The following is a 20,685-nucleotide window of genomic DNA, read 5'->3' on the forward strand; positions in this document are numbered from 1 at the left end:
ATATCATCACTTGTTCTTTTAGCATTTTTATGCTCCCATTGTGCCAGGCGCTGGTGTTTGGCTTTGGAAACTTAGTGGGATAGTGAAAACATTGGTCTAGTTGGCAGATTGTAATGCTGTTGTATGTTAGCTTTGTGACTTTGGATAAGTGACTTTATCTCTGACCTTTATTTTCTTCACTTTTAAAATGATGAAAAGGACATTTAGCTTTGATATTGTCAGGAAAATGAAATGAGACAACGCACTTGAAGTTCCAGTCCATAGTAGATACTTAATAAACCTTAGCTCACCCTCCTTTGACCTGCTCTGTGGCTTCTCCATGTTTTGTCCCTTGGGAAGCTTGAATTTTTGGAAACAGCAGGGTGGGGTGGTGAGGGAGTAAGCTTAAATAAAATGTTTTTAGTTTCTTCATTTATCCCTAGGAAAGGAGGTATTAGGCCATCAGCAGATGTCTTTTTTTTTTTTTTAAATAAAGAAACTCTGGTATTATGTATTAGTCTATGTTTTTACCACTCTGCAAAGTTTTCATTAGGTTGATCTTTTTGGATGTCAGAGTGACGCTATTATTTCTGTGTTACCAGTTTTCATACAGGTAGATTAGAAGTAAAGTTGGCAGATTCTGTTGGGTCCTGCTTACTTTTATATAATCAGTTCTAATCATTTGCTTGAATTAAAGCTTCCTGTCTTATAATCATTAGCATTTTATAGTAGAGCTTGAAACTTGATTTTGCAAGTTAGACTCCAGGCTCTGTCCCTGGTTTTGTGGAAATTCTATTTATAATTATGGAATTAAGACCACACTAAAGCTCCAAGTGTTTACACCTCTGTAGAATTGAACGAAACAACAGCAATCAACATACAAGTATACCTGGGCAATACTTTATCTTCATTTACAGTCTCACAGAATGCCTAAAGGGTGGTTAAGGACTTAGGAATTGTTTGTTGAGCAAAATAATGGGCTTTTTCAAATTGTTTTTTGGCCCAGGATTATGTTTTCATCAAAAATAATTGTGTTCTCATGTGAAGTACATTGATATTATTGTAGATGGTGTTTTTTTTTTGAGACGGTGTCTCGCTCTGTTATCCAAGCTGGAGTTCAATGGTGCGATCTCAGCTCACTGCAACCTCCGCCTCCCAAGTTCAAGGGATTCTCTTGCCTCAGCCTCCTGAGTAGCTGTGATTACAGGCACCTGCCACCACACCTGGCTAATTTTTGTATTTTTAGTATAGATGGGGTTTCGCCATGTTGGCCAGGCTGGTCTCAAACTCCTGGCCTCAAGTGATACACCCGTTTTGGCCTCCCAAAGTGCTGGGATTACAGGTGTGAGACACTGCACCCAGCTGTAGATGGTCTTTCATTGGTATTGTTATTTTGCCTAACATCTAATTTCTTTTAGTCCACCAAAGTTTGGGCATATTGCATCTTAAGATCTAAAATAAATATTTGACTTAGTGTTTACTTTGGCCTGTTAGTAAGCATAAAAAAATGAAAATTGATGACTAAGAACTTCATTGCTACCTTTTGGCACACACAGTGTGCTAGGGATGGTAGTCATAGTATCTTATTTATGCTTACAAAAGCATTCATGGAAGATACCCATATTTTCATTTTATAGATGAGGAAATCAAGGCCTAACATCCGTATCCAACAAAGTTGATTCCAAATCCCTTGCTTTCCCCCCTGCTACATGCTTCATATATAACTTAAGTCAGCGATTTAAAAAGAAGAAAAAAAGTTGTAGACCACTGGTTTTATTTCTTTTCAAATTAAATTTTATGAGGAAGCCAATATGTAGAATGGATAAAAATCAGCGCTGTTCTAGATGAAAAGAGATAGAGCCAGAGATCCATCTTTTAGGCCTCTCCTAGGAATCCCTGGATTATTTGATGAGAAAGCCTTACTTAGGCTAATACTCTCACACTCTAGAAAATGAGGCTTAGTGAAACTCTGTTTCCCCATCTGGGACTTGAAGGTTTTGTTTATCTTGTGCTTGGAGGTGTTACGTGCAATTCACAGGAAAGGCTAATCAGTATTATTTTATTCATTCATTCATTCATTCATTCTTGAAACAGCGTCTCACTCTGGTGTCCTGGCTGGAGTTCAGTGGCGTGATCTCAGCACACTGCAACCTCTGCCTCCAGTTTTCAAGAGAGTCTCATATCTCAGCTTCCTGAATAGCTGGGATTACAGGTGTGTGCCACTATGCCCAGATAATGTTTTCTTTTGTATTTTTAGTAGAGATGGGGTTTCACCATATTAGCCTGGCTGGTTTCCAACTCCTGACCTCAAGTGATTCATCCACCTTAGCCTCCCAAAGTGCTGGGATTACAGGCATGAGCCACCGTGCCTGACCGCTAATCAATATAATTTTGAAAGAGTCTTTATCTAAGAAAGACAGTGGGGTAAATACCACATCAAAAAAAATTACAAGCTGGGTTGCTGGCATGCACCTGTAATCCCAGCTGCTTGGGAGGCTGAGGCAGGAGGATTGCTTGAGCCGAGGAGTTTTGAGTCTAGCTTGGGTAACACAGATAAGGTATTGCTCTGTTGCCTGGGCTGGAGTGCAGTGGACTCCAACTTCTGGACTCAAGTGATCCTGAGCCTCTAGAGTGGCTGGGACTACAGTGGTGCTACGCCAAGCCTGCCTAATTTTTTGTAGATTTAGGGTCTTGCTATCAAAAACTCAAGCAATACTCCTCCTCAGCTTCCCAAAGTGCTAGGATTATAGGCATGAGCAAGTATGTTTAGCCTCATTGTAAATGTTAATTTTCAGGGTACAAATTTTGTTTCATTCATAGCAGTGAAGTAATTTTACTATGGTAAGAGTCTGAAAAAACAAAGTCACAGTTTTATGTCTGACTGAAGTCTGTGTCTACAGACTTTACTTCATTTTGAAGGTTAAAGTTTGGGTATTGTTTATCATGTTATATCCATTAAAGACATGTATCATACAGGCATATATGTATAACCGAAAGGATGGAGAAGATAATGTGGATCAACTTAACTGGGACAATGACGTCAAAAACACTATTTTAAATATATTGCTTTTAAAACAAATTAACTGACATGGTAATTCTGTAATATCTGTGTAAACCAGAAATTTCAGGTTTGCTCACCGGATAAATTTACATTGGGAATTTGTGTAGCACTTTACTAGAAATGTAATGTCTTGGCTGGGCGTGGTGGCTCACGCCCTGTAATCCCAGCACTTTGGGAGGCTGAGGCAGGTGGATCACGAGGTCAAGAGATTTAGACCATCCTGGCCAACATGGTGAAACCCCGTCTCTACTAAAAAAAAAATACAGAAAGTAGCTGAGCATGGTGGCGCGCACCTGTAGTCCCAGCTACTCTGGTGGCTGAGCAGGAGAATTGCTTGAACCCTGGAGGTGGAGGTTGCAATGAGCTGAGATCGTGCCACTGCACTCCAGCCTGGATGAGAGAGGGAGACTCTATCTCAAAAAAAAAAAAAAGAAAGAAATATAATGTCTCTTTCATGAATATAGTGAGAAGAGTCCAGACCTTTTAGCTAGATTTATCTGCATTTGAACTGATCTCTTTCTTATGTGACTTTGTAAAAGTTATATAACCTCTTTGAACCTCTGTTACTTCATTTATAAAATGAAGCTTAGAAATAAATGATGCCTGTGAATTCTGGCACAGAGGGTGAGTTAGACCAACTTCTTCTGTTACTGTTTTAGTTTGCTAGTCTTATACAGTATTCACTTGGTATCTGTTTATCAGTAGTGGCACAGGGTTCTTTATACTTGCATCATGTATATACTTGGCCTTTTCAATTACTAGTTTAAAAAATACTTGTGTTACTCTTGCAGAAGTCTTACTTTTGCAGAAGAAAATGTGGGTGGAGAGAAATCTTTCCTTTTTTACTCTTCACTGAGAATCAGTCACTGAGCAGCATAATTCTAAAATCTTATGTGGCTTTTGGGTACTTTATGAACCTTTTTATGGTAACCTAGAAGCAAGGCACTGATTGAATTAATACATTTCCATCAAGGGACTATTCTGTTAGCCTCTACTTCTCCTCCTCCTAATCCATGCATGCTTCTGTAAGGGACTTTGTCGTATTACTTACTTAGCTCGCCACAGTGGGGATGACAGCTTATAGATGTGCAGGTTATTGGTAAGCCTTATGTCTTTCTGTCTTTAAAACAAAGGAAAAGGAAAAAAAAAAGGCAAACAGCAACAAGAAAATCACTACCCAAACCAAAAATAACTTAAGAATACTATCTTAGCTTTCTGGAAAATCCCATGGTTTATAAATTGCAGAATCTAAATTTTGTATACTGATTTTAATTTTTAATAGTTTTAAAACTTTTTAATACAACTTCTGTAAAAAGGATACATGTTCATTGGGCAGATCTGATTAAGAAAACTACAAAGAGAGAAAACTGCCTGGAGGGCTATCACCAAGGAACTGTTAATGTAGTTTTAGTCATCTTTCTTCATTTACAAGTACTTACCAATGTATGAGTAGACAGTAGTTACATAAAGGAATGATATTACATGTATATGTGAGTTTTAAAAAACTCAGTGTTATCATAGCTATCTTTCCATGTCTGTAAATTGATATTCATCATGACTTTTAATGGATTCCTAGTTTGCCATTGTATCATAATTTATTTAATGATTTCTTAGTTTGTGGATTTTTTAAAAAAATAAAGAGTAGTGCTTAAATATGAACATCGTTGCTTGTACATGAATGTTTATTTCCTAATGGTGAAGTCTTAGATGTGATATTGCTGGGGAAAGCAGTGTAATTTTGCACAGCTTAAGAGAGAGGTTGGCAAATCTTTTCTGTGCAGGGACAGATGGTAAATAGGTAGATGTGTACTTTCTGTAGCAATTATTCAAGTTTGTTTTTGTAGGACCAAGCAGCTGTATATGTAAAGGAATAGGCAGGACTGTAATTCAATAAAACTTTATTTACAAAAGTAGGCAGCAGAATAGCATTTGTCCCACAGGCTCTAGTTTGCCTATCCTGGATTTAAAACAAGTAGAAGCAGATTTGGGATGAAAATTTATCCGTAGTTTACTGTAAACTGCTTTTGCAGTTTCTTAGAAATGTGTTCCTATCTCAGGGCAATGTAATGGACTGATGACTTTCTTTCCAGGTATGTAGCAATCAACGCTTAATTTTAAAGAACTTATTACAGGAGCTTCTGATACCTGCCCTTACTCCTGAAGCCTAGTAAATTTTAAACTAAGAGGTTATATATACCGGGATACATTTTTATCATTCTGTACTTTTTTTTTTTTTTTTGAGATAGAGTCACACTGTCATACAGGCTGGAGTACAGTGGCAATCTCAGCTCACTCCAACCTCCGTCTCCCAGGTTTAAGCAATTCTTGTGCCTATTAGCTTCCTGACTAGCTGGGATTACAGGCATGTGTCCCCATACTTGGCTTTTTCTTTTTATATTTTAGTAGACGAAGGGTTTCACCATGTTGGCCAGGCTGGTCTTGATCTCCTGGCCTCAAGCAGTCCACCTGCCTCAGCCTTCTAAAGTGCTAGAATTACAGGTGTGAGTCACTGTGCCCTGCCACATTGTATACTTTAGATTTTAGCATATGTTGACAACTTGTTGGGCAAGGAACGACCTGTTTAATATATTATTATTTTATATTTTTTGAGGTGGAGTCTCACTCTGTTGTCCAGGCTGGAGTGCAGTGGCACAATCTTGGCTCATTGCAACCTCCGCCTCCTGGGTTTAAGCAATTCTTCTGCCTCAGCCTCCCAAGTAGCTGGGGCTACAGGCATGTACCACCATGCCTGGCTAATTTTTGTATTTTTAGTAGATATGGGTTTCACCACATTGACCAGTCTGGTCTGGAACTCTTGGCCTCATAATCCGTTCACCTTGGCCTCCCAAAGTGCCAGGATTACAGGCATGAGTCACCGCGCCTGGAAACCTCTTTAATTTACATTGCAGGGAAGATGGTGTTTCCCCCCTTCTAGAAGTTTACTTAGATAGAGTCATGTTTTAGAGATATTCAGAAGTAAGCTGAAAGGAAAGTCCACCAAGAGGAGAAGAATCATTTCAGCAGAAATATACCACACATCAACAGGGTGACATTGGGTTAGTTACTGAACCTTAATAGGCTAAATTATACTCAGAAAAATGCTCTGTGCATAAATAATAAGATTTTTGCATCTTGAGTTTCTATAAAACAGGAATTATTGGCCCCTACCTGCCTTATGGGTATTTGTTGAGGATCTACTGGAATAATGAAATAGTTAAAATCACTCTATTTGTAACATTGTGTCACTGGTGCTCTTATAAATTTTAAGATATTTATTTATTATTTAGTATGTATGTGTCGACTATTTGCTATGTGTAAAGCAGTATGGCGAGTGCTGTTGGGAAATACAAAGAGAAATAAGTTAGTTCTTGATCCTAAGGAGAGAAAAACATGTATTTAAAGTTCAGGATCATGTAGTGATTAGAGCCTTAAGGAACATAGAGCACTTGGGACAGTGAGATCCCTTTCATCCAAGGGTATCAGGAAATTTCATGGAAGAAGTGGCATCAGGAAATGGGATATTTTCAAAGGGAGAATACAGGGGAGGGTATTCCAAAAAGAGCAGCATGAGAACTATTTCAGGTTAGGAAAGTCCAAATCAGTATGCAAGAGACATAAAATAGTCTAATTAGAGTGTCTATCAAGCATTTTTCATGAAGAAGGAGAAGATAAAGCTGGAAAAGCAGGTTAGAGCTAGATTGTAGAGGGCCCGGAAAGAACTGTAATTGGTAATTGGTGGGGAGCTATAAACATGATCTAGGAGAATGTGTTTGACAATTGGAGGGGTGGTGTATAGCACTAGTTGGCAAGTGCGGGATGATAAAGTCGGGATTATTGCTTAAGGGTTATTACAGAGGTCCGAGCATATACTCGTTAGAAATATTCTGGAAGGTGTGTGGGGGACAGCTGAGGGGATTGAAAGGGCAGAATGGAAGGCTGTCAGAACTGACTGGGTTTAGGAAAAAGAAGAAGGCTTTAATAATGACATACGGTTCTGAGTCTTTGTTAATGGGATTATGATAATAACATTGAAAAATATAGCAAAGTCCAGGGAAAGCTGTAGTAAAGAAAGGAGAGCAGTAAACCTATTTGTTTTGCTTGTTTAGCTGGAGATGTTAACTGGATACTTATAGTGGGAGTTTGAAAGTGCAGGACTGAAATTCACATGAGAGGTAAGGGTTAGGGATTTAGGATTACTGTTTACACGGAGGTAGGTGACAGATGAAACTTGGGAAGAGCTTCACATCACTAAAGAGAATGCATGAAAGAGAGAAAATATGGCCAAATGATGTTGCTCACGCCTGTAATCCCAGTACTTTGGGAGACCGCTGTAAGAGGATCACTTGAGGCCAGGAGTTCAAGACCAGCCTGGGTAACAATAGTGAGACCCCTCATTTCTACTGGAAAAAACAATTTAGCTGACAAGAATCACTTGGGCCCAGCAGTTTAAGGCTTCAGTGAATCTCAGTTTCACGCTACTGCATCCCAGCCTGGGCAACAGAGTAAGACTCTATCTCAAAAATAAAAATAAAGAAAAGGAAAATGGTATTTTAAGCATTACTTATCATTAGGTAAGTCAATTACATAAGTAGCTCTGTCTTTTTATGAGGCAGCTAACAACAGCAAAAACAAAAGCAAAAAAAGTCTCATGTGTTTTATCATTTATAAAGCATTCTGTTATCCACTAAGCTTCTCTTCTTAGCTTCTAAAGCTGCTAGGTTTCAGGAGTAAAGTATGTTCAGTTTGGGAAAAAATATTTTTATAAGATCCCCAAGGAAAATATAACTCCCTTTTACTTTATCTTCTCTCCACTTCCTGAGAACCCCAGTAACAAAGATGTTACTGGTAAGAGGGGTTTATATTCACTTTTTACCTGTTTGATACAGAATACTGCAGCTTTTCATCTCCCCTAGTTTTCACCCTAGTTGAGATCCATGCATTGGGGATGGGGATGGGGGGTATCCCTTAGAAAAAACTTTGTATGCTTTTGCACATTTTTCTCGTTTTAGTCTGGGGTCCTCAGCAGGCTTGGAGGGGAATTGTGTAGTACACAGTATGACATATATTTGACTTGGGAAAGTTTTTACTGTATGGAACAGCAGGACTGAATCTGCTTTCTCATTTCCTTTCTTCTCTTAACATTACCTGTGTTCAAGCTTTGCATGCAAAGAAAACCGTGTTGATTCATTGATCTTCGACATGCTACATTATGAGCTTTGGCAGAAGGTAAAGGCTCCCCTGGCTCCCCTGTTTAGAGCAGCCGGAATTCCTCTGGTCTGTTGGTACCATCTGTGGCCTTCCTTCAGGCTCAGTCTTCATAGTAAGTCTAACTCATGTCAAATGGGGCAAAGTGCTAGTCCAGAGTAATTTGCATCTCTAGCCAACCACTGTGCATTTACTCTAGTGCTAAAAGCCCATTGTATTTGTCTCTTAAACTGTGTATGCTACTTAAACATTTTAAAAAAATCATAATTGGTTTCATATAGGTGGCTCAATGGGCAGTCTGTGAAATTGAATTTTTGGGAGCTACTACTTGTTCTTTCCCTTTCTGATGCCACAACACATTCTTCTATCATATTTCATTCAAACTCACTATTCTACTTTTTTCTCATACATTTTTCAATCACCCTTTTCCCTTTGGTGTTAAATTTAGGGAGGGAGGAAAAACCCTTTTGATTTGTTCCATTTTTGTGCCTCTGATGAAGTAAAAGCAATTTAGATGGATATATTTTCTTCCTAAGCCAACTCCATTCTAAAAAAATGCCACACCCTACCCCCAAAATAAAGCATTTGGTAGTTTGATGGTCATTACTTGAAGGCAGCCTCTTTCCTCGTTAGAGATAAATACATCTTCTTTCTTGATTGCGGTGGAAAGCTAGGAAGGGAAGCTGAGTGGAGCAAACCCAGTGGCTGAGTTCAAGTTGACCTGGATCATTTTAAAGTGCTTTTCATGTAAATGCTACAGTTAATCTCTGTCCTCACATCATTTCTTTCTAATGTTTGCAGCAGATGTGGAGTTGGCCTTACCAACACCACACTGCTCAAGTTGCTTGCTCATTTTGGCTTTTTTTCGTAAGCTTTTCCTTTCCTGGCTTCCTTTCTTTTCTTTACAGAGCAGTATGTTGGGAGATAAGGGTTTTATGCCCTGGTATATGCTCCTTCTTCCTTCTCTCCATTGTTTTAAGTTATATCTTTTGTAAAACGAAGTGATCATCTAGAGAGCTTTTGCCTTACAGTTCTTTTTTGGTTTTCTAGTTTATGTGGGCTAGTGAGCCTCAAACTTTAATGCTTGCCAGCATCACGTGGAGGGCTTGTAAACACAGGTGAGGGACTCCACCTCCAGTTTCTGTCACAGTGGCTCTCTGGTGGGGCATGCAGATGAGTTTCAGACATGCTCTCAGATGATGATCACAATGATCTTTGGCCAAAGAGCATGCCTTGGGCACTGACCTGGACTGTTGGTTTTGTCTGTCAGTTTGCTGCCCACCCCTCCGAGAGTTGGGTTCATCAAATTTTATCTGTGCATGTTCTCTGGAAACTCTTTAATAATTTATAGGCCAAGCTGTTAACATAAGAGAACTCAGGAAATTACCTTATATTTTAATTGTGAAAGGGTTGGTTGCAGGAGGGGCAGATGTACTGCTTCTTGCCACTCCCACTCCCTCATCTGCTAGTGAAGTCTTTTTTTTTTTTTTTTTTTTTTGGAGACTGAGTCTCACTCTGTCGCCCAGGCTGGAGTTTAGTGGCATGATCTTGGCTCACTGCAACCTTTGCCTCTCAGGTTCAAGCGATTCTCCTTCTTCAGCTTCCCAAGTAGCTGGGATTATAGGTGCGTGCCACCATGCCTAGCTAATTTTTATATTTTTAGTAGAGACAGGATTTCGCCATGTTGGCCAGACTGGTCCCAAACTCCTGATCTCAGGTAATCGACCCACAGCAGCCCCCCATAGGGCTGGGATTACAGGTGTGAGCCACGATGCCTGGCCCCCAGTGAAGTCTTTGACAGTTCTTTTGAGCCGAGAGTGATCTTTTCAGTCATTCTGAATACAGCATTCCTCTAAGAAGCCTGCGAAAAGTTGATTGAGTTGGTCCTTGGTCCCTAAGTGAGACCAAGCAAATGGGTCTATGTTTAGTTTCCCCAGTTGCTTATAATATTCCTTTGGCCCTTGAGGCTTGCTTTCCTTTCCCCCATATGGCTTCCATCATGGTCTCAAAGTTCTCCGCCCTCATTGGATTGGTATGCCTCGGTGCTGCTTTGTGGGCTGGGGGCAAAGTAGCGTTTACAGATACACTGGGTACCCACTGGGAATGCTTAGGTGCTTTACATGTGTCATCTCTTTCAACCTTGCCAACCCTGCACAATAAATGTGAATATTCTCATTTTACAGATGCAGGAAACAAGGCTCTGAGATAAGTAACTGAGCAACTTTACAAGATACTGCAGTAGAGATTTAAACAGAGGTCTAATTGCAAAGCTGGAACTCTTAATATTACCTGTCTTTAAGATAGCTGGAGTTGAGCATTGAGGAAAGTAAGTTAACCTGGGTGTGGCATACTTAAACTTGCATTTAATGTCAGTTGTCAGACTTGATCGTGTGTTTTCCCATAAGCAATAGTCTGGGGTGTTCAGTTTCCAAAATAGCGGATTACAAGAATGATTGCAAACCAATAGAAAATAATCTAATTCTGTACTCTTCTATTTTCTTCCTCCTCCTCCTCTTCCTCCTCTTCTTTTTCTTCTTCTCCTCCTTTTTTTTTTTTTGAGATGGAGTTTCTCTCTTGTTGCCCAGGCTGGAGTGCAATGGCGCAATCTCAGTGCACTGCAACCTCGACTTCCCAGGTTCAAGTGATTCTCCTGCCTTAGCCTCCTGAGTACCTGGATTATAGGGATGCACCAACATACCAAGCTAATTTTGTATTTTTAGTAGAGAAGGAGTTTTCTCCATGTTGTTCAGGCCAGTCTCGAACTCCTGACCTCAGGTGATCTGCCCGCCTCAGCCTCCCGATATGCTGGGATAACAGGTGAGCCACCACTCCAGACCTACTTTTCTTTCTTAAATATAAAAATCTGATGGATGTGGTGGCACATGCCTGTAATCCTAGCACTTTGGGAGGCCGAGGCAGGTGGATTACTTTAGGTCAGGAGTTAGAGACCAACCTGGCCAATGTGGATAAACCGCATGTCTACTAAAAGTACAAAAAATAGCTGGGTGTGGTGGTGGGCGCCTGTAGTTCTAGCTACTGTGGAGGCTGAGGCAGGAGAATCGCTTGAACCCGGGAGGCAGCAGTTGCAGTGAGCAGAGATCATGCCACTGCACTCCAAACTGGTGACAGAGTGAATCTCTGTCTCAAAATAAAAAAAAAGATCCCATCCATGAGTCTGGTACAAGTAACTTCATTCTCATTTTCTTCAATGATAAAACCCAGGTAAAACAAGAAGTAAGTGAGTGCAGGAAGTAAGTGAAATCTGTCTAGTAGTAGGATGTCTTTCAAGTAAAGCATTAGCAAAGTCATTGAGAGAACTTTGTCTTAATTTCATTTCTATCCATTTTTATCAAATGTAAAGGGAGACCATAGTGATAGACCTCAGTTTTCTCATTTAGAAATGAAAGGAATACAACGGAAATTTCTCCCCTTTTTTACTTGTCTGATGTGGGAATTAATAAATACTATGTGTAAAGCCCTTTGAGCACTCTGGAAGAAAGATTCTATGTAATTTTAGCATTATTCATGGTCCTTTAGGCTCCTCAGGGTGTCACCGGGGAAGAGAGATTTTTACCTTTTATCCCATATTTCACAGTATAAAAACAAGATATTTTTGTTGTTGTTTGTGGCTGTGAAAATCTCCCGTAATTGTACCCGCAGAGGTTGCTCCTATCACAGAGCCCAGGGCACTGTTTTGGCAGCTCACCCCAGAGGATCAGCTCCCGAGGAGGAGCAAGAGTGAACTCAGTGAAGTAGCTCCTGGTCCTGTGAGGACATTGTGCCTGCTGCATCCTCCCATCCCTGGCATCCCCCCACCTCTGTTGTCATCTTTCGTGTGTCTCATCCTGTTGCATAACAGAATCACATACTGGTTGACTCTTTACCATTTTCTTTTATCCTATGCTGATCCTGTAGTTCATTGCTCTGGATGACTCTAGAGGAGATCTGTGTCTCCTTCAGGCACTGGCACCTGTTCTATCTAATTCTTCTTCTATAAAATATTTCCCATCCTTACCATGTTTGTATTGATACAACCCTGCCTCATCTGAGCCTCTATAACAATGAATGTGTTTCTGGTCTTCCATATTTGAAAATGTATACTGTGTTGTATGTATGTGTATATATATATATATGTATATATGTATGTATGTATTTGAGACAGGGCTTCACCCTGTCACCCAGGCTGTATAAATACTGTGTTTTTTGTATGTATGTATATACTTATTTGAGACAGGGTTTCACTCTGTCACCTAGGCTGGAGTGCAGTGGCACAATCATACCTCCTTTTAACTTTGAACTCTTGGGCTCAAGTGGTTCTCCTACCTCCAACTTCCTGAGTAGCTAGGATTACAGGTATGTGTTGCCACACCCAGCTAATGTTTTGTTTTACTGTTACTTTTCTCTGTGTTGCCCAGGCTGGTCTAGAACTCCTGGTCTCAAGTGATCCTCCTGTCTTGGCTTCCCTCAGTGCTAGGATTACAGGTGTGATCCACCACATCCAGATTGACACTGTTTTGATTTACCAGTTGCTTTCTGATCAGTGATCAGTGAGTTCCTTCTTCGGGCTTAGGTTCTGTTTTCTTAGTCCTTCTGGGTCTTAGCCTGAGGTCCTATGCTAGAGAAAGTTTAAGCCCAGAATGTTGTCTTACAGTTAAATTGTAGGCTGAAAACTTAAGATATGATTTAACTGCATACCCCTCCACATAGCTCACCTTCCTGTGCTTCGGCTTTTATATTCATTTATTCTGCAGCAGTGTGTTTAGTGTGCATCTTCATCTTTACAGTGTTGGGTAATTTGTTTATTTCCTTATCTGCTGTTTCTCACAGGGACTCCTGGTGAGCTTATTGTCACATCTATTTCACTTAATGGTCTTCCTGAACTCTTTGTGTTATCTGAGTGATTTTTCCTCTTGCTGCTTGGCATTGTATAACCACTGAAATTAGGCTGGAGTGCTATTGGGGCTTCCTTTTGGCTTAAAATCTGGCAGTGCTTGTATCTAGCCATGTCTCTGAGGAGTCCTCTGATGGGACTTTATTTCTCTTTATCTCCTCTCCCTCTCTCTATTTTTTAAAACTCAGGTTGTATATCATTCTTTTCCAAGGTCTTTGTCCCTTCAACACTGCCAGACTGAAGCCACCAAAACACATACACTTCAGAACTGATCTGGGCTTGAGGCCAGCTTGACTGAGGAGACTGGAGCTGACACGGAATTTAGTTTGTTTATTTAGGCTGTGACTTTCATAGTGTCAGGCAGATGCCTACCTGCATGTTTAATATTTAAAAGTAAAATGGAAATTTCAGGTGGACCCTGGCTCTGCAGGAAGCATCCCTGACTATGAGCACTTTTCTTCATAATCCGATTCTTTCCCCAAGTTACCATTGTGCCTTTTCCTTTTTCCCTTTGTTTCTTTCCTACCACCCATTTCCCACGGCCATTCCTCTTCAAATATTTTCAACGGTAGCTCCCATTTACAGCTTGCAGCTTATTCTGTCTTCATTTCAGAAGTCTGGTCCCTAACAGCTTTTTTTTTTGTGTGTGTGGTCTCAATAAACAGAACGCGTGTGTGCATGTGTGTGTGTGGTGTGTGTGTAGGAAGCCTGCCATATTTCCTCCCTGCTCCACAGAAAATGTGTTTTCTGGAAGCCCTTTTGACACTGAAGTGAATGCCCACTGGCCTTCCCTTGCTGAATTATCCTGAGGGGAGAGAGAGAGAGGCCTTTATACTTGTTGTCATATCTTTTGTTTCTGCTGATTATACACAAAGTAAGTTGTAAATAGCTCTCTCAGACACCATGATTCCTTTGAGATATGTATATACAGGAGAGTGGATATGTACTCAGCTTCCACTTGCCCTGGGGATTTCAGAGGGTCCCTTTCAAGGCCTCTGACTTCCTGTTACAGCACCAGGATAATGGAATTTACATCAGTTGTAGACAGTTATTCCATAATTAAACCTGTGGCATAGTGTTGAGAAATATTAGCTGAATGGTTCACTGTTTTTCTTTGTTTTTAAGTTAAATGATCTTATTACTTTAAAAGCAACATATACAATCATACACAAAGAATAAAAGTTATGTACCTGCAATTAACATTTTGGAAAGTCATAGTAAAACTTCTTACTGTATAGTATGTTATTAAAATAGGCACTGGGTGCTAGCACAGAGGAAAAGTGGATAAAATGGAATTCCCCAAATCAGTTTAAAATTTATATTAAATAATGGTTAGGTATACCCATATTTTATTATCCTAATTTATGATAGAGTAATAATAATGAGTTAGACAATTGATATCTGCTATTTCTTCAATCAGTTTTTGATTGCTTATAATAAGCTCGTTAATTCTGAGGCTTTTAAATCAAAAAGTGGAATGAAATGTGCTAAATTACAGCTAATTTGGTTATGAACTTTTATCTCTGTGTATTTTCCTTGGTATATTTTGATGAATTCAGAAAGAGATACGGTTTGCCTTTCCCTTTTGAAAATTTTCCATGATGACACTGATTGTGGTGCATGGGGTTGGGGTGTGATGTGTTTTTAGACCATGAACCCTTCAGCGAACTTCATGAACCAATTTTGATTTGAATCTCTAGTTCCTCATTTTTGAAAATATGGGAGTCCACTTTCAGATTCTTATGGATGTATTTTTCTGCTCAGAGATCCTAGCACTCTAAGTTTGAAAATATACCCACTTCCCTACTAGTTCCTTTTTGTGATTATGATTGTTGAAACATACTGGTAGACTGCCACCGTTTCCTTCAAACTTACTCACAGACCTTTATGTTTTCTGTTAGAAACTGTGTATTTCTAAGTGTCTCAAGTTGTAGTTGCATGTAATTGTAGTTGTTTAACTTTCTCTTTTCCTCTTGAGAGTGTTTATAAAGTGCATTCTGTGACTGTGAAGATAAAAAGGAACTAGAAACTTAGTGTTTGTGACATGGTCAAATAATATTAAGGTAAGTAGGAATTTGTTTTGTGTATGTGAGATTGGGTGAGGTTTACACTTAATTTGCAATATATGGCTTATTGAATCTGCCTTAATTAGTTAAGTCACATTCACTGAGGTTTTATAAGAAAGTTTGAGGGAGGATTCATTTTGATGTGGAATAGTCTAAGATTAATTTTTTCTTTTCCCTTCTGTTGCTCCCTGGGGAGAATTACTGTTGCAGAACTCATGAGTGGCCCTCCGTACATCAACTGAGGGGTACAATCAGCATTATTTCTGTGTGTGACACAACACAAATGCACAGTGTCTCTACTCTTCTCCCTGCCCGTTTCTTTCTCATTCCTCAGTTTAGAGGATAAATTCCCTTTTTTGGTGCTTATGTTGTCCTAGACCAAGGAACAAGTAGCAGGTCTTGATTTCTGTTAGCACTTTTTTCCTTTGTTTTCTTTTTTTGTAATTTCTTTCATATGAAACATCAACAAATGCCTCTAGAATGGATGCCACTAAATGTAGTTATTACATTTTTTTTTTAATTAACTACTTTGAAATGTATTCTCAACCTTTCTTTTCTTTCTTATTCCTTAAATTTGAATCCAGGCTTTGCAACTTAATAACATGTCATTCTGAGCTAGTTATTTATCTGCGCTAAGCCTCAGTTTTTTTGTTTGTAGAATGGAGATGCTCATAGTCCATAAGAGTATTGAGAGGAAAATGTGGGCTAATCTACACTCAGGATGCCCACATAATGACTGGTGCATTGGCCTCCACATGTGAAACTCTTGGGTGAAGAGTGGTTATGAACTTCAAAGATAGATCATACTCTGTCCATTTCGCCTTATGAGCATAGGAAAGAAGAATAAAAGACTCGAAAAGAATGAGAGAACTGGACCTAAAAATGTTTGAAGCATTGACTGAGTGCTTTTTTTTTTCCTTCCAGTGATATTCACTAGTGAACTTGCAAAGTGGAGTGTACTGAACATTGTTTAAGTTTGGACAAGTATTCTGATTCTTGGGTAAAAAGAAAGAGGGAAACACATTCTAAGTTAGCAAACATGGTTGAAAACTGATGTCTGAACAAAGCAAATTGATTAGCATAGATGATCTTAATTGGTGTTTTAAAAAAATCAAAGAAAACAAAACAGAGGAGTGCTTTGATAGGGAAAGAAGACAAAGGTGAGATGATGCTTATTGAATTTAGGGACATATAGACAGATGTATGATTGTGAGGGTAGTATAAGTATGGAAATAATGAGGAACAATTAGAAACTTTTAAAAAGCAGAAAATGTGTTTAGGTGGAATCTAAAACCTTGTTTAATCTTTAAAAATTTGAAATGAAATAAGCAAGGAACAGTAGGCAGTATTTAGGGATGATACTGACTAATTATAATAGCTTAATTTTGAAAAGGAATCTTAGTCGCTTTCAGTATAGAACTTTAGATATAGATAAATATTTATTAAATTATGACCTTGTTAGAACAGATATGTAAAGCAAGGTTTTAAGCTTAAAGCTAACATGTTTAAATGAGTAATCATTATTAACAAATACTGATAAATAAAAGTCTGCCTCTACTAACCTACACCAGAAACAGGAAAAATAAATTTGGACAAATATTTTAAGAGTAGAAAGGAACTTAAGCATTGTAGAATGTATATTCCTTAATTCCTATGTAAGAAAATTAAAAGAAAGAGGAAAAGAAAAAATTTATGTTACCAATGTGAAACAGAAATAATATCTGTTTTAGTCTTTTCCCCTTCCTGCATTTTCTTCCTTCTGTCCCCTTCCTCCTGCCCATGGATATTTATTGGATGCCTACTGTGTGCCACATGCTGTGAATACAAGGGGGAACAAAATTTATGTCACTCTTTTCTTCTTGGAATTTACCTTCTGGTAGTTAACAAACTTTGTTTTATGGTATTCACTATTTTTTTGGCATACTAAGTGTCACATACATGTCAAGCCATGATGACCTGTTGTAGACCCACAGTTTAGATTTCCCCTCTCCCCCTGGGTCAAGTGTGACTGTGTGCAGTTCTCAGCAGCCTCCATATACAGCATCTAACGTGGCTGTATTCCCTCAGGTTCCATTGGCATGTACTGGCAGAGTGCTGAGGGCTGACTTCTGCCCAAACCTGGAGGAGCCAGACCACAGGCTGGAAATCCAGGTTGGAGTCTTAACTGTTTTCTCAGCTGGGGGAGGTGTGACAGAAACAGTGGTCCTGGAAAGCCATTTGGGTATATCAGTGCCATCAAGAAATGACAACCATTGAGACAGGTATAAAGAGGGACTGGTGTAGCATATGTGCAGCCAAAGGTCCTTTTCAGGATGAGTTGTCTGTAACTGTAGATCATTCATTTGTTCAGTTAAGACATATATACATACTTTAGTGAGTTAAGAACATGGTCTCTGAAGGTTGACTGCCTAGAGTTGACAAAAGTTGCTGTGAGACCTTTGGCAAGTCACTTAAGTGAGTCTTAGTTTTCTCTTCTATAAGATGGAGATTTACCACACAATGCGATGATGAGAATTTAAGGAACCTAACATATATTCAGCAGTTAGTACAGGGCCTGGGACATAACAGGACCTGGTAAATATTAGCTCTCATCTTCTGACACTTTCATGATCATGTGCTAAGCACTGTGATAGGTACGTGGGGATAGATGTGAGTAAGTTGTGCTCCCTACATTATGGTCTCCCAGCTCAGGAGAACAGCAGCCATTCAGTGGGGTGCTTTATAAGAAAAGTAGGACTTAATGATAAATATATTCTTTCTTCATGGGTTGGAAGATATGTCTTGTGGTATAATGGAAGGATATTTGCAAAGTACATTTTTGGGGTGAAACTGTTGGATTGAAATTCAGTTCATTTTGTATGGTCTTGAGGCATTAGAATTGGTTTGGTTTATTGCAAATTAAAAATGTAAATATGACATTTTGGCTAAACGCATGTCTCCACTTCATGTACCTTATAATATTTAAGGAATGTATGTGCCAATGCAAAGATGCTAAAGTTTCAACATGGATAGCATTCCCTAGCATGAGGAAATTCATACTGTTTTTTTTAGAACCTCTATTTGGCATCATTTTCTAAATTTTCAGGCTTATAAGATGAGCATAGTAGCTCAGTTTTAAAACACTTTTACTGATTTAGAACCACAAATGAGAAAAGAGAACCATTAAAAAAAATGGACTTTCTACACAGTGAGAATGAGGGTGGAAGTGGTGGTAGGAGGAGGTTTCAGTTTTTATGGCACTGAAGGGTATGCCATCTCTAGCACACCTGTTCTTGTCCTAGGGAAGACCACCTGAGCTCTGCTGTTCCCCAAACTGGTACTGTCTGGGTGGTGTATGGCTGTGATACAACAGAAAAGCAGGTGGGACACATATGAGATGCGATCATGTATTTCCTAGTTCTGGAAAGCTAACAGCTTGTGTGTGACACGCAAATGCAGAGTGATGGAAGACTTTTTGTGGAGAGTAGTCTGATCCTTGACCTTTTTGAGTAGGACGAGTGATGTTCTTCAAACACGTCACCTGGAATGGTCTGTCATGGGTGATTGTTGGAAATCTGTTTTTGAACCTTGAGTTATAGTGAAAAGAAAAATGGGTTTTGCAGATGTGTGAAATAAAACCGGGGAAAAAAAAACCTATCGAACACATTATTTTGACATACTACAGTAGAAAATGTAGCAAATGTTATATTTACAATTTAAAGTAACATTCTGGTTGTAGATAAACCAGATTGTGGGGTTGACAGTTCAGCAAGGACCTTGCGAAGAATTCCAAGTTCCTGGACAAAGTAATGAAAGTGATCAAGTTACTGGATTTCTCATTGTGCAACACCATTTTGGTAGACTGTGTGGAAAGATGATTAACTATGGAGAGTTGGTGAAGTAGCTGGGACCCACCTGAACCGTTTCTTCCTCTCTTCTTTTAACTATGGTTTCTGTACATTTTAGAAATACCTAGTACATATCCGTATTATGTCAGTCATAGTAAACTTGATGCTTAATATACTTTTTACCAGCTAACTATTTCAGGAGTGTTTTTTTAGCTTAGATTGCTTTCATTCTTGCCGTGGCATGTGTCCTAGTCCTTTTTAAAGTTTTTCCGAGAGAATGAGCCATTTCTTATTTTTCAGCACAGCTTTATACTCTAGGGAATTCACTATATGACTTGCCAGTCATCTTCTCCTTTTCCTGCTTGTATCACAGCCTTTCCCTAAGGGCAAGGCATTATCGTCACTAGAGAATTTGCTGTTTGGCCTCTTGATTCTGAGAATAACCTCCCATACACCTCAATTTAGGAGCAACAGTTCGTTTATATTCTTTCTTAGAAAGGATTTTTGTTTAGACATACAGCCCTCAAATCTGGTTTACTTTTATATTTTTGCTGACATAAGTTCTCATGACTGGTGGAGCCCTTTTCTGCTCTTTGCCTTCTTCCTTTTCAACCTTTGCCTTTTTTCCTAAAATTTCAGATTTCTTAGCAGCTTTATTTCTGAATAATCCCGAGATTCCCCTACTCTGTTCTATGAATGTATCTTAGGTTTTGAAATGACTGTCATCCTTCAAGTCTGTGCCTGACTTGACTTTTGCAAGGCCCTCTGCTGTGTTTTGTGTTAATACTGCTTGATTCAGAAAAATAACTGGAAGTCAATATTTTGATACTCTGACTTCCTTTACTTTCTTAAGTGGCTTTTGAAGTGGGTACTCCAGTTTGGGAGGTTAACTGATGAATAGTAGCAAAGAATTAAACTCTTATACAATCATCTTCTAAGAAATGGCTGTTCTAATTTAGACTCTCCTTAATTGCTGATATTTACGTTTGTAAGAGAAAGGTTACTCTGTTAGTTCAGTTATACCTCATCCTGTATTAAGTTGTTACATTTAGCTCAGCACAATTCTTTACTTGGTTGGGAATTCAAGATGTGGGGTTTGACTCAGTATTTTTCACCACTGAAGTGCTTAGAAAATTAGAGTAAATAATGAACCGATATTTCAATACTAGATTAGACACAATTTACTGTGATGTTTTATAAACCACAGACTCCTTTCTTCTGTGAATGTGTGAAGGATCACTTTTTTTCCAGACATACTGGGGTGCAAGTGTAAATTTCCATAAAATTTAAATGAGATGCTTCCTGTAATTAATGAACAATTGTGGCTGCTCTCTGGTCTGCATTGTAATTAACCGTGATCAGGCTTGTTTAGTGATGACACTGTTCCTGTAATAATTTGACAAGCTACTGTGAATTTGCCAGGTTATTAAACAACATGCAGCATTCACTTCTGGAATCACAGGGATGAGCTTGGCTGCTGCTGCTAGTTAAATGCAGCATCAGGGTGAACCAAAAGCTGCTCATCGAAGTCTGTCGATCACCATGAACAGATTTAAATTCCTATGATGTTGAAGAAGTTAATTAATTTTGTATAGGGTATCTTGAAAACTTTTTATTACATGATAAACCTACTGGAGCAAAGCTGGTCATGTTTAT

At 39.0% G+C, this 20,685-nt stretch overlaps 1 protein-coding gene across 2 annotated transcripts in view; it reads left to right on the forward strand.

The window, feature by feature from the left end:
* BNC2 (basonuclin zinc finger protein 2) overlaps window positions 1-20,685 on the forward strand; it is a 451,398-nt gene that overhangs the window by 165,933 nt on the left and 264,780 nt on the right. The window contains exon 4 of one of the 2 annotated variants that reach the window (XM_064381327.1): window positions 17,270-17,353. The exons of the other annotated variant lie outside the window; for it this stretch is intronic. Coding sequence (XP_064237397.1) covers window positions 17,270-17,353 — 84 coding nt within the window. The remainder of the gene's footprint in view (window positions 1-17,269; window positions 17,354-20,685) is intronic. 2 annotated transcript variants of the gene reach the window in all.

This window comes from Aotus nancymaae, unplaced genomic scaffold, assembly GCF_030222135.1.
Source record: "Aotus nancymaae isolate 86718 unplaced genomic scaffold, 86718_ANA_hifiasm-v0.15.2.pri h1tg000003l, whole genome shotgun sequence".
Taxonomy (NCBI): Eukaryota; Metazoa; Chordata; class Mammalia; order Primates; family Aotidae; genus Aotus; species Aotus nancymaae.